Source organism: Erythrolamprus reginae, chromosome 6, assembly GCF_031021105.1.
Source record: "Erythrolamprus reginae isolate rEryReg1 chromosome 6, rEryReg1.hap1, whole genome shotgun sequence".
Classification (NCBI taxonomy): domain Eukaryota; kingdom Metazoa; phylum Chordata; class Lepidosauria; order Squamata; family Dipsadidae; genus Erythrolamprus; species Erythrolamprus reginae.
The window spans coordinates 34,702,422-34,715,957 of record NC_091955.1 but is presented as its reverse complement, the minus strand read 5'-3'; the positions used below and the strand labels follow the sequence as shown (position 1 = coordinate 34,715,957).

The window sequence follows — 13,536 nt, the reverse complement described above, 5'->3', positions numbered from 1 at the left end:
TGATCATATCTTGTTACAAGCTAAATTGTAAGGAGATTTTGTAGATCAAGGGTGTCAAACTTGATTTTATTGAGGACCGCATCAGAGTTGTATTTGATCTCAGGGCCCCTGAGTGGGCATAGCTAGCTCGACGTCACTCATGTCTGGTGCCCTTGTATTGGTCCGAGGACTCTGCCAGTGAAAACAGGCTCCCAAACTCCATTTTCAGTTGCGACAGCTTCCTACAACCCTCTGCCAGCAAAAATTGAGCTGTTTTGCTGGCAGAGGCACCACAGGCTGGTCCTTCACTGTTTCCAGGGTGACCTTGTGGGCCAGATCTAAGCAACCTGTTGGCTGGATCCAGCCCTTGGGCCTTGACTTTGACACCCCTGTTGTAGATATATAGAGGAATAGCTTATCTTCTACTACCACTTTCTTTCTCTTTCTCCCCTCCCCCCAAATATTTTAGGGGCTGCCACAAAGAACAGGGGTCAATCTATTTTCCACAGCATCAGTAAATAAGCAGTGGATGGAATCTGAACAAAGAGAGAAGCAACAGAATACTAAGGAGAAATTTCCTGACATGACAGTGAACCAGTGGAACAGCATGCCTTCGAAATTATGGCTGCTTCAATACTGGAAGTTTTTAAGAAGGGATTGGACAACCATTTGTTTAAAATGGTATAGGCCAATGATGGTGAACCTTTTTTTCCTCAGGTGCCAAAAGTGCATGCATGCATACTATTGCACAGTTGCGAGAGCCCATACCTATAATTCAATGCCTGGAAAAGACAAAAATGGCCTCCCCTGCCTCTGCAGAGAACCTCTTGAGGCCAGAAACGGCTCATTTCCCAACTTCTGGTAGACATGGTAGGCACATTTTTCACTTCCCAGTCATAATGTGAATATACCTTGAAACCTCAATATATGAACTCCAAGTTCATTACTTTTAGGATGGCAACTACTAATGACGTCATTTAAATGGAAAATTAAATCCATCTACAGTATTTACATCTTAAATAACTCTTCTAAATCTTTACTGCAGTCATTAACCAGCACCAAATATAATACTAATGTACATCTACAAATTTAACTGAACAAATTAAAATGGCAGAAAGTAAATATCCATCCCCCAAACATTCTTTCCATCAGCTGAAAAGATTCTGCACTGACTTTTATGATGTGTCACCAAATCATTGCTTGACCATCAGACAAATGATAAAATGTAGTCCACACAATAAAAAGGGTTGTCCTTTTTTTTTAGCCCAATGAAATTTTTACATAGTTCTTGTAGGGGGGAAAAAACAGGAGAAAGGAGTATTTAGCAAGTTTAACAACTCGAGTTACCTGTAAAAGTAACAAAGGTGAAATAAAAATGAAATAAACAAAAATAAACAGAGCATGGCGGGTGCATTTCAAGGCATAATATTTCATCCTCTTTATTTTTTGTCAAAACCCTTAAGTATAATGCTTTTTAAATCTTTTTTTTGCTACACATACTTTAAAGACAGTTTGACAGAGGATCATAAAAATATTAAAACCTACCTGCCAACATACTGTACCCAAAACTGCTGTTGCAAGAAGACTGAAAAAGACAAGTTGCTCTGAAATTAAACAAAAATGGCGCATCCCTTTAGATGCCATTACTCTATCGAGGCTATTATTGTCTGCTCTGTGTGTGTAATATATTTTGTGACAGTCATTAAGTTTTGTATGAAATCCCCAGAGAGTTATAAGAAAAATGATATGACAGATGATCCAGAAAATGCCAAAAATGGAAAAGCCTGGTATTACAAAGTACCAGAGATCCAAATCACCTAGTTTAAGTGCTGAAAGGATGAAAAAAAATAGTTCAATAAATCCAACAAAAATGACTGAGAATCTTCGGCAAACTCGACCACGATATAAATAAGGTTTCCAACGTTCTGTAACTGAAAGTCCACTGAAGTAAACATCAAGAAGGGGATCCGCTATTAAGCAACTAAAAAAACATCCCAGGGGAAATGGATTTGTTGGTATGTGCAAAGATGGAAAAAATAACAAAGAGGAAAAGACTCCAAAAATTATTAAATTTGGAATTGCCAAAAATGATTTCATCCTCAAATCAATAATCAGCATTGCTAAAGCCACAATCAATAGAATGATACTCATGGATTTCTCCACCAGCATAGTTGTACTGGCAATTGCAAATCCAACCAGCTCAAGTACTTCAATCGTTGTCAGTAAAATAGGCCGATGATGAACACAACCACATATTCTTTGCACGAAAGCATACAATATTCTGATAATTATGGATGAAAGAAGTAAATATTTTGTTGCCTCTTCCTTTACATCACTTTTAAAAGAATTATTATCCAGGAAACAAAGAAGGCCAAGTAAAAATCCAAACCAAAGATTAGAGAGACTTAAACTTGCTGCTTCCATTGAAAAATAGTAATAAAGTATACTTGCAATTCCAAGAACAAATAATCCAAGGATAAAAATTATGAGTATTAGTGCATCTGCAGTTTTTTCCCACCTGACATAAAGACCTATACATATTGCTGCCAACAAATTCATTCTGGCTAGATAGCCAAGATAGCGTATGGAGGAATGCATGTTCACTTCTCGATTTGCTTCTTCCAGTCTTGTCATTGCTGCATACAAACAATGGCTAAAACAGTAACGCAATGATCTACACATGTAAGCAGACTGGTAGGGATTATATCCACTTTGCAGAATATAAATGTTTGGATTTCATCCAAGAAATATGAAGCACAAGCAGTCTTGTAGTATTGTTTCATTTATAATTATCAGTCACTACTGAAGATCTGAAAAACATACAACTTCGCATTAATAATATATTGTATCACACAAACAGATACAGTAAGTCTGCATCCTTCTATATTGTTTTTCAGCAACAGATAATTTAGGCAATACAGTATTAAAATCTTAATATAGTAATACAGTATATTAATCCAAAAGGTGAATTCATATTACAGGTTGACTCTGCAAATTACATATGACGTTAATCAACTTTCATTTCTTACTGAAAAAGAGAGGTAATGTTGTTGAAATAGAAGCAGGAAAAACCAGGTCCTAATTGTTCCTAGGCATTTGGAGATTCCATTCATTTTTACTTTTTGTCCCCCTCACATTTTGATTTTGCCATTTCTCTCATTATTTTGATTTTGTTGTTCTTTTAAAAAGTCTTCCATATATGAAATGGGAAAGTTGTTATACATTTCCACGCAGTTTTATTTCCACTCAAAAAACATATGGGATATTTATTTATATATTTTAAGTATTTATATGACCACCCAACTTGCAAAAGTGTAATCAAGCAGCACTATAAAATAAAAATCTCTGTACTTGTAACTCTGTGTATATGAGAAAATATTAGTATGTATACTGATGTCGTAACATGTAAATATGTATCATACAGACAGATCGTAGCTCACCAGCATAATTTTTACACCATTCATGCCTTATGATATTATTACAGCCAAAAATATAGGGTCATTTTTTAAAATCATTTTTGCAGTACAGTATTTGGAAGAAATCTGTGGGGAAATGTTGAGTTTAAGTACTGTATTATATATTCATCTCGTATCTTCAAATCCTTAAAAATCAACTGTGGAAACTACCTGTCCTGACTTCTGTAAGTTGCACTTGCCTGTTATGCCACAATTTTAATATTTCATAATTATTTAATTTTCTGCCCCAGGGCTTGTTCTTTTTAGAGTATGGCTATACACCGTACCAGTGTGTCAGATGTATATTTATTTATTGGGAGGAGGGGATGTTACCCGATTTCATTTTAGTTGGTATTGGCAACTATAGATTGGCAGGATAAGAAAGCTGTAGTTTGAATACTGTATAGGACTTTTTTTTCCTAAGAGGAAAAGCAAACTCCCTTTGAGTAAATGCAATTTTATAACTATTATCTGTGAATTGAATTTTCTACTATTTTTCAGTTTTGTTTTAATTTTGTATAGCAATAGCACTTCTATACTGCTTCACAATGTTTTGCAGCCCTTTCTAAGCTGTTTAGAGCCAGCATATTGTATAAGACTGAGTAAACCTTGAGCCACTCAAAACTCCTAGAGTGAGCAGTGAGTTAGACTGCAGTATTGCATTCTAACCACTGGAATTGATAGATTTATTGGAGAACAACTAAATTCATTGTAAGATTATCTATGGTTTCAAATGAAGATGTTATTTTTTTTTTAACCTTTCCACCATATGATGGCTCTTTATGAAAACAATGGAATAATAAAATACAGTATACAGTTTAACTGTCAACTGCCCAAAATGTGTGCAAAATTACAGAAAATAATCCTTAAAGTGTTAGAAATATACTGTTACATTTATGCTAAATTTAGTTTAAGTTTAAACCAATCTGGGAAAAACTATATCGTTTTGACTAGTTTGAAATTTCTTGAAGAACCTACAAGTACTAATCAAACTATTAAACTGGAATAGGATTTACAGGAGTAATGCAAAATGCTCATTCCTATGCAAAAATGTAGTTATACACTTTGGTTTATTAGGAAAAGAGAAGCGATCTCAGTAATATTTTATTTTGAAAACTCGACAGTCTGCTGTTGCTGCTCCTTTGTCTCAGCAGCCCTAAATGATGGTAAAACCTTTTTAATTAAGAAACCAAACCAATTATTTATTTCTGCACACAAATGATCTATCATTTCAAGTTAAAGTCTTGGCCGTTTTAAATATCAGTTTCACCCCACCTTTAACATGCACCACGATGTATGCAGAAGAACGAGCAAGCGTGTTTCCTATTTAATGCTAACGGGAGGAAAGTTTCCATTACGAACTTAAGAAAGTTTGTGAAACGGGGTTAAGGCAAGGTGGACTCTAGGGTGGCGGGTGGGCACGATGCTTGTTTTAGCGGCTCAGAGGCAATCAGCGTTCAACCCTTGACAGCAGACCGACTATTTGCTGCGGGCAAACTAAGAGCCTTGAAAAGCAGCGGCTCGGCAATCGCTAGATGAGGCTGAGAGGACAGAACGACGGCCTTTTCCGCAACGCCAGGTGGGGCAATCGCCCCCCCATCTTTTATGAGGCACATGCCAACTAGGGCAGCCGGAAGAGGCAGTGGTCTCTTAGCAGCTTCCGCGCCCACCTCCCGCCTCTGTTCTAATCGAAGATCAAACTGTGGCACCCTTGTGATTAGTATCCCGGTTTCCTCGGAACTCACCGTCTTTTACTTCCTCCCAAAACCTCCCCTCCCGCCGCCATTTTAGCACTTCCTCAAAAAGAGTTTCGAGTAGGTACGGGAAGAGCGAAGGTTCAAATCGCGCATCGCTCTGCCCCTTGAACGCCTAGCAACGTTTCTAATCCAGAGCAGGAAAGCTGAGCGGGAGGGAGAAAACAGCAACAGCAGAATGAAGGCTTAGTACTTTAATTGGAGTTTTTTTTCCTTCGAGACTTATGACTTGATAGCAATGCAAAGAGACGCCATTCATTCTTCCAAAGCGGGATGTTTGAATCCCCTTTCAATGGGAAGGGAAGGGACCATGAATATCTTCTAGTCCCGGCCCCTCCGCAAGCAGAAGAACTTATACCATTTCAGATAAGTGACTGTTAGTCTCTTCTTAAAAACCTCCAGTGATGGAGCGCCCACGATTTCCGAAGGCAAGCTGTTCCATTGGTTAATTGTTAAAAGCAATAAGATGCCTTTTGTCGCAAGTGGAGTCCGTGGCATCTTGTTGCAGTCAGCCTGTGTATTTGTACAAGATTCATGGGATAAACTGATGAAGCGAAGTTCCTCAAAAATCCTCAAACCAAACCAAGCAAAATTACGTTATGATTTAGTATAATGTTTCTAACTCTTGACAATTCCCAAGTCCAGGAATTCTGGGAGCTAAAGTCCACACATCTTAAAACTGCAAAGTTTAAGAAAAATTGATTCATACTAGAATGAGAAAAATAACAGATGAGGGTTTTGGCTAAGGGTCTTTTTATCCCCCAACACAAGTAAAGAGATTGGATGAAATAGATTGCCTGGAACACTGACCACAGAACTCAGAGATAACCTACAAAGCTTTGTAGAAAGGTAGCACCCACCCCTCTCCTAGAAGAATGAAATATTTTGGGAAATATTATAAAAGGCAGAGTATTTATATTTTGCTCAAGTTTCGAGTTTAATTGGATTTGTATGCTACCCCTCTGTGAGGACTCGGGGCGGTTCACAGCATATACAAAGAGACTGTAGTAAAACAATCCAATTAATATACATAAAAATGATCCTTAAAAAATTCTAATTTTAAAAACTTCCATTAACATTCATTCAGCAAATCATATTAGAAAACGGGGAAGACCTGGTAACCCCACGCCTGGTGACAAAGATGAGTTTTTAAATTCTTTTGGAAGGCAAGGAGGGTGGGGGCAGTGTGAATCTCTGAGAGGGAGCTGATTCCAGAGAGCTGGGCCCCCCACAGAGAAGGCTCTTCCCCTAGGACCCGCCAGCCGACATTGTTTGGTCGACGGGACCCTAAGGAGACCAACTCTGTGGGACCTCACCGGTCACTGGGATTCATGCGGCAGAAGGCGGTCTCAGAGATAGTCTGGTCCTATGCCATGTAGGGCTTTATAGGTCATAACCAACACTTTGAATTGTATCCGGAAACAGATCGGCAGCCAATGCAGTCTGTGGAGTGATGACGAGATATGGGCCTGTCTTGGAAGGCCCAAAACCACTTGTGCGGCTTCATTTTGGATGATCTGAAGTTTCTGAACACTCTTCAAAGGTAGCCCAAGTACAGAGCATTGCAGGAGTCGAACCTCGAGGTGTTAAGGGCATGAGTGACTGTGGGCAAAGACTCCCTGTCCAAGTAGGGCCGCAACTGGTGCACCAGGCAGTCCTGGGCAAACGCCCCCCTCGCCACAGCTGAAAGACGGTGTTCTAAAGTCAGCTGTGGATCGAGGAGGATGGCCAAGTTGCAAACCCTCTCTGAGGGGGTCAGTAATTTCCCCCCTCCCAGGTAATGGATGGACATGTCCTTGGGAGGCAGTACCCACAGCCACTCCATCTTGTCTGGATTGAGTCTGAGCCTGTTGGCACCCAACCAGACCCTGACAGCATCCAGACACTGGCACATCACTTCCACTGATTCACTGAGTGGACACAGATGGAGGTGTACAGCTGAGTATCATCAGTGTACTGATGGCAACCCACCCCGTGTCCTTGGATGATCTCACCCAACGGTTTCATGTAGGTATTAAACAGCAGGGAGGAGAGGACTGACCCCTGAGGAACCCCACAAGGTAGGCACCTAGGAGTCGACCTCTGACACCCCGCTAACACCGAATGCGACCGATCAGAGAGGTAGGAGGAGAACCCACTTCCAACCACTCCAGTTGGCGCCAAAGGATACTATGATTGATGGTATTGAAAGCCACTGAGAGGTCAAGAAGCCTCAGGACAGAGGATAAACCCCTGTCCCGGGCCTGCCAGAGATCATCCATCAGCGTGACCAAAGCAGTTTCTGTACTGCAGCTGGGTCTGAATCCTGACTGCCGAGGGCCTAGATCGGCTTCTTCCAAGGACCGCTGGAGTTGGAGCGACACCACCTTCTCAACAACCTTCCCCATAAAGGGAAGGTTGGAGACAAGACGATAGTTCTTAAATATGGCCGACTCCAGAGAAGACTTCTTGAGGAGGGGGCATACAAGTGCCTCCTTGTAGGGAGCTGGGAAGGACCCCTCCCTCAAAGAAGCACTGGTAATCTCCTGGACCCAGCTCCGTGTCACCTCCCTGCTGGCCGAAACCAGCCAGGAGGGACACGGGTCCAACAAACAGGTGGCGGAACTCACAGCTCCAATGGCCTTGTCCACTTCATCAGGTGTCACCAGGTCAAACTCGCTCCAAATAGGTGGACTAAGACAAGCTCCTGTCACCTCAACAGACTCGTCAGCCGACTCTGCACTCCAATTGGAGTCAAGATCAGTCCGGATCTATTTTTAATTTTATTTATATTTATTTATTAGCTTTGTATGCCACCCCTCTCCGAAGACATGGGGCGGCTCTAAAATCTAAGCGATTTTATCTGCGAAAAACTTGTTAAAGGCCTCAGCAATAGCCTACAAGGGCTCCCAAGCTCCTCCCTGATTAAGGAGGGAGCGAGTCACACTAAACAGGACCACAGGTGCAATCAGGCCAACATTGTAAGCATGTCTTGTCGACCTGATCACCACTTTGTAAATCTTAATATGAGCTTTTACAAGTGTTCGGTCAGATTTGGATCTGGTCTTTGTCCAATGCTTCTCCAGACATCTCTTCTGGCGTTTCATTCCCTGGAGCTCCTTGGTAAACCAAGGAGATCTCCTGGGTCTGTTGCCACAGAGAGGCTGCAAAGGCACAATTCGGTCTAGAGCCTCCGTCACAGCTCTATTCCAGGCTGCAGCAAGAGACTCTGCCGAACTGTGTACAAGTGAATACGGCAAAAACCCACACGCCCTTTGAAAACCTTCTGGATCCATTAGGTGTCTGGGGCGGAACCTCCTAATTGGTTCCGCCTCCCTGCGGGGAAGGATTAGAGTCTTAAAATCAAACCGTAATAGAAAATGATCTGACGATGACAAAGGCAACATCTCAAAGCCCCTTAATATCAGATTATTACTCAACTGCCCTGAGAGGAATACCATGTCGACAATGTGCCCCCTTTCATGGGTTGGGCCCTGAACTACTTGGGTCAGGTCCATGGTTGCCATGGTGGCCATGAACTCCTGTGCCAACCCAGAGGATTCACAGAGTGATGGCAGATTAAAATCCCCCAAGACAATAAGTCTGGGGGACTCCACTGCCAGCCCGGCTACCTCCTCGAGTAGCACAGGCAGAGCTGTTACCATGCAGCTGGGGGGCAGGTACGTGAGCAACAAGTCCACCTGTATCCCTAGGTCTCATAAGAAGGGACTCACAACCCGCAATCTCAGAGGCAGTGAAACTACACAACTTGATGGTCTTCCTGCCTATAATTGCCACTCCTCTCCTCCCTTCCCTGGGGTCGCAGCTGGTGTCACACCTGAAATCCGGCTGGGCACATTTCCGAGAGAGGATCTCCTCCCTCTGGGCCCAGACAGGTCTCAGTCACACATGCCAGGTCTGCCTCCTCATCCAGGAGTAAATCCTGGATCAATGTTACCTCTAATGTCCATGGCCACGTGGCCGCGCACTCAAAACAGCCCCCCCGAGCACCCTTTTCCAGGGCCACGCAAGGAGCCGGGTGTTGGAGTTTTGGGCGGGGAGCGATGAAAATGCGGAGGCCGGCGCTGCAGCCCCCCACCTCTGGCCCCCTTGTGCCCCTGGCTTCTCGCTGCTGCCGCCCACCCGCCTGATCCGCCCCTCTCTCCGGCTTTCTCCTCCGCCTCCCGCCTTGGGGCCTCGGCTCCTCCCGCAGCAGTGGCTGCAGCGGCGGCGGCGAGCACTCAGAGAAAACCTTCTCACAGCAGAGGCCGGCAAAGGTTCTTTGGAATGTCAGGCGCGGGTGCGTGTGCACTCCCCATCCCCCTGCCAGCCCGCCTGGAACATTTAAAATAAGAAAAACCTTCACCGGCCTCCGCAGAGAAGAAAGGAAGAGAGAGAAAGAGAGAGAGAGCAACAGACAGAGCGAGATAGAAAGAAAAAAGAGGGAGAGAGAAAGTGAGAAAGAGAGAGATAGAGAGAAAGGGGGAAGAGAGAAAGAGAGATAGCAAGAGAGAGAGAACGAGAGAATGAAAGCAAGATAGAGAAAGAGTGAAAGAGAAAGAAAGAGAGAGAACAAGAGAGAGAGAAAGAGCAACAGACAGAGTGAGATAGAAAGGAGAGAGGGAGAGAGAAAAAGAGAGCAAGAGGAAAGAGAAAGAAAGCAAGAGAGAGAAGAGAGGAAGAAACAAAGAAAGAGGAAAGAGGAAAGAAAAGAGTGAGAGAGAAAGAAGAGTGGAAGGAAAAGAGAGATAAATGATAGAAAAAAGGAGAAAAAATGAGAAAATGATTGAGGCAGAGAATGACAAGAAAGAGAGAGAAACAGAGAGAAAAGTGACCCCTGATTTAAAGCAATAGTAAAACGCACCAAATAATAACAGATAAAAAAAACCCAGCCCTCATCTGTTTTTGGAAATGGTTCAAGAGTTCACACACACACACACACAAGGGAGGAAGAGGGAGAAATGAGAAACAAATGAAACAGAAAAGGGGGAGAGACCCAGAAATGAGAAAAATGGTAGAAATTTGAGGAGGGATGATTGATGATTAAATATGGATTGACTATGGAATATTGGTAAAAGATATATTTAGATGTTGTTTAATATTAGGATGTATTAATTTAAAAAATTGGATTAGAATTTTAGAACTACAGTGGTACCTCGAGATACGAGTTTAATTCGTTCCGGACCTGGGCTCTTAAGTCGAGCAGCTCTTATCTCGAACGACTTTTCCCCATAGGAATTAATGTAAATAATTTTAATTGGTTCCAGCCCTCAAAAAACTCACAAAGTTAGTCTAAATTATGCAGAAAGACATGTTTTTAATGAAGAAATGTACATGTACATATAAATGAATAATGAAGTTTCTTTCACTTAACTTGTAAACTTTCTTAAACTTTTAAATTTACATATGTTCAACTTCTCTGCCACCCAATCCTGTAGGACAGAGGTCCCCAACCCTTTTTGCACCAGGGACCGGCTTTAAGCGATCAAGAGAGGAATGGGTGAATGAATGGACGGAGGGTGGGAAGGAAGGAAGGAAAGAGGGAAGGGACAGGAACAGAGGAAGGAAGCAAGGAAACTTATGAAAGGGGAGAGTAAGAGAGGAATGAGTGAAGGGAGGGAGGGAGGGAAGAAGGTGGGAAGGAGAAAGAAAAGAAGAAATAGAGGAAGGGAAGGTAAAAGAGAGAAAGAAAAAGAGCAAGAAAGAAAGAAAGAAAGAAAGAAAGGGGGAAGGGACAGGAACAGAGGAAGGAAGCAAGGAAACTTATGAAAGGGGAGAGTAAGAGAGGAATGAGTGAAGGGAGGGAGGGAGGGAAGAAGGTGGGAAGGAGAAAGAAAAGAAGAAATAGAAGGGAAGGTAAAAGAGAGAAAGAAAAAGAGCAAGAAAGAAAGCTGCAAGCACCCCCCGAGCCCCCCAGGCCGGCTGCAACCTTTTAAAACACGCGCGCCGCTTCGCAGCTGTCTCCTGAAGCCAAACGCGGAAGTTAGCGTTTGGCTTCAGGAGACAGCTCCTTGGCGCTTGTATCTCGAATTTGGGCTTGTAAGTAGAACAAAAATATCTCTCCCCTCCCAGCTCTTATCTCGAGTTGCTCTTAAGTAGAGCAGCTCTTATGTCGGGGTTCCACTGTATATAGAATTACATAGGTAAAATTAATGGAAGATACATATGATAAATAAGGGGTTTATGATATGTACTGTATGATTTTATGAGTTTGGATTATGAATTTAAAATATACTTGGAAATGTAGAAGATTGATGAAAGTTAATAACAGTAAATGCTAAGTGCCTGAAAATTAATTGAGCTTGGAAATATTGAATGAAATTATAGAAAAGTATAATTTATGGAAATATATTAATTGATACATTGGTGTTCAGGAAGATTTTCATAATATTACTAGATTACTATAATACTATGATAAATATTTAAGAAATGAAGATTTTAAAGCATTTATTAATAGTTGTGTTTTTGGTTTTGCTGGTTGTTTTAGTTTTAATAGTAATAGATTTTGGTTTTGTTTTATTATTAATTTCTTTTTTAAAAAAGAAGGGAATTTTTTTCTTGCTTGTTTGCTTGTTTGTTTGTTTGTTTGTTTGTTCGTTCATTCGTTCGTTCGTTCGTTCGTTCATTCATTCATTCATTCATTCATTCATTCATTCATTCATTCATTTATTTATACTTCTATGCCGCCCAGTCCCAAAGAGACTGCCGCTTAGACACTATACTTTTCCGCCCACAGCAAAAAAAAATTAGAGGGAACACTTTCCTGGATGAGGGGAGCTTTATTTACAGCAGATCTGGCATTGAGCTGCAACAGCCTTAGCCCAGGGTCCAGATTTCGCTTGTCACCAGTACGCCGAGCTGAGTTCATGGGGCCGGAAGAGGGGATCACTTTTAAGCAGTGAACTCTTGTTTCCTGGGAGCAGCCTACCCCATGTCTCCTGCCATATCTGCCTCTCCCCAACAGGACCAGAATATTTTGGCCCTTTGCCACCCCAGGGATAGGCTCCCCCACTCTTCCTGCCTCCAAGTCATCAGGCCATCTGTCTCTTCCATTCATCTCATACATCCCAAACATCGTCTCCATGCAATCATATTCACACATTTGTCTTAAAATTGATCCCCTTAATATAGTTAAAAGCAAGAATTATATTAGCCAATAAATAGTATTGCATCACAATCACACTCACTATCATAATACGTACACATAGTCACTCACACTCCACTCTCCCTCCTACCCCTGCAATAAAATAACACTAATAATATACCTAAAAATAATATTAAAACAATGTAACCCCAATATATAAATTATTAATGCGCCAGGGTGGCACAGCAGGTAGAGTGCTGTACTGCAAGCCACTGAAGCTGACTGTAGATCTGCAGGTCAGCAGTTCAAATTTCATCACTGGCTCAAGGTTGACTCAGCCTTCCATTCTTCCCAGGTGGGTAAAATGAGGACCCAGATTGTGGGGGCAATAGTCTGGCTCTGTTAAAAACTGCTATTGGTAAGCAGCCCTGAGTCTAAGGAGAAGGGCGGTATAAAAATTGAATAAATAAATAAATTAACCAGAATCTATGCAAGCAGACATTGGGGACCCATAGTAAGTAAATGGTGATTTGTATTTGTTTCCCTGTCTTCAAATGACCAGATGTTTAAAATGGTCTGAGTTATCCTTTTCCTCCCAATAGATATTATTGGAGGGATACTATTGTAACAGGGAAATACTGTACTTAAAATGTCCTCTGCATGAGTTCTCTGTAGTTCATATCAAAATTATAGTCCAAATATAAAATGTTGCCCAGTTTAAATAAAAAAGGCTGTCTCCTGCTGTTGCTTCCCTGAGCATTGTCCGCAGTCACTGCGGCAATGGAAATTAAATGGCCGAATCCAAAGACCATTAAGTTTCTGCATCCCAAGAGTCTCAGCAACCCTAAAAGGAATCCTGAAAGGAAGGAAGGTTCTGGCATACTGATTACGCTGGGCATCTCAGTGTTCTCTGGCTTCTCTAGCTTCTCTTCTCTGGTGCGCTCCCAGCCAGCCTCCTCAGGCACCGTCCAGGTCACAGTGGCTCTCACCCGCCGTCACACTGGGTGTTTTGGTGTTCTTCAGCACCTCTGGTGTTCTTAAGTAGACGCCAGCAGCCACCTCCGGTGTGCTCCCAGCCAGCGGTTCTCACCCACCGAAACATGCTCTTGGAAAGCATCCACCACCTTTCTTAATAGTCCCAGCAGGACTGGAGCAGCCTATCTACAAGACAAAAGGCCTTCAGCTCCAGGATGATGGGATTGTCCTTCAGGACATAGCTATTCAGACACAATAGGAACTGCATTGCAACAGCCCAAATTTCAATCAAGCTTGACTCAGAAAACTT

General features: G+C 42.2%; 1 protein-coding gene across 1 annotated transcript in view; it reads right to left on the bottom strand.

Annotated features, from left to right (window-relative positions):
• Positions 1 to 5,345, bottom strand: part of TMEM168 (transmembrane protein 168) — a 79,387-nt gene extending 74,042 nt beyond the window's left edge. Inside the window, exons 1-2 of the mRNA XM_070755495.1 lie at positions 5,180 to 5,345; positions 1,525 to 2,789 (exon numbers count right to left, since the gene is read on the bottom strand). Of these exons, the coding sequence (XP_070611596.1) occupies positions 1,525 to 2,661 (1,137 nt within the window). The 5' untranslated portion in view covers positions 2,662 to 2,789; positions 5,180 to 5,345. The remainder of the gene's footprint in view (positions 1 to 1,524; positions 2,790 to 5,179) is intronic.
• Positions 5,346 to 13,536: the final 8,191 nt, after the last annotated feature.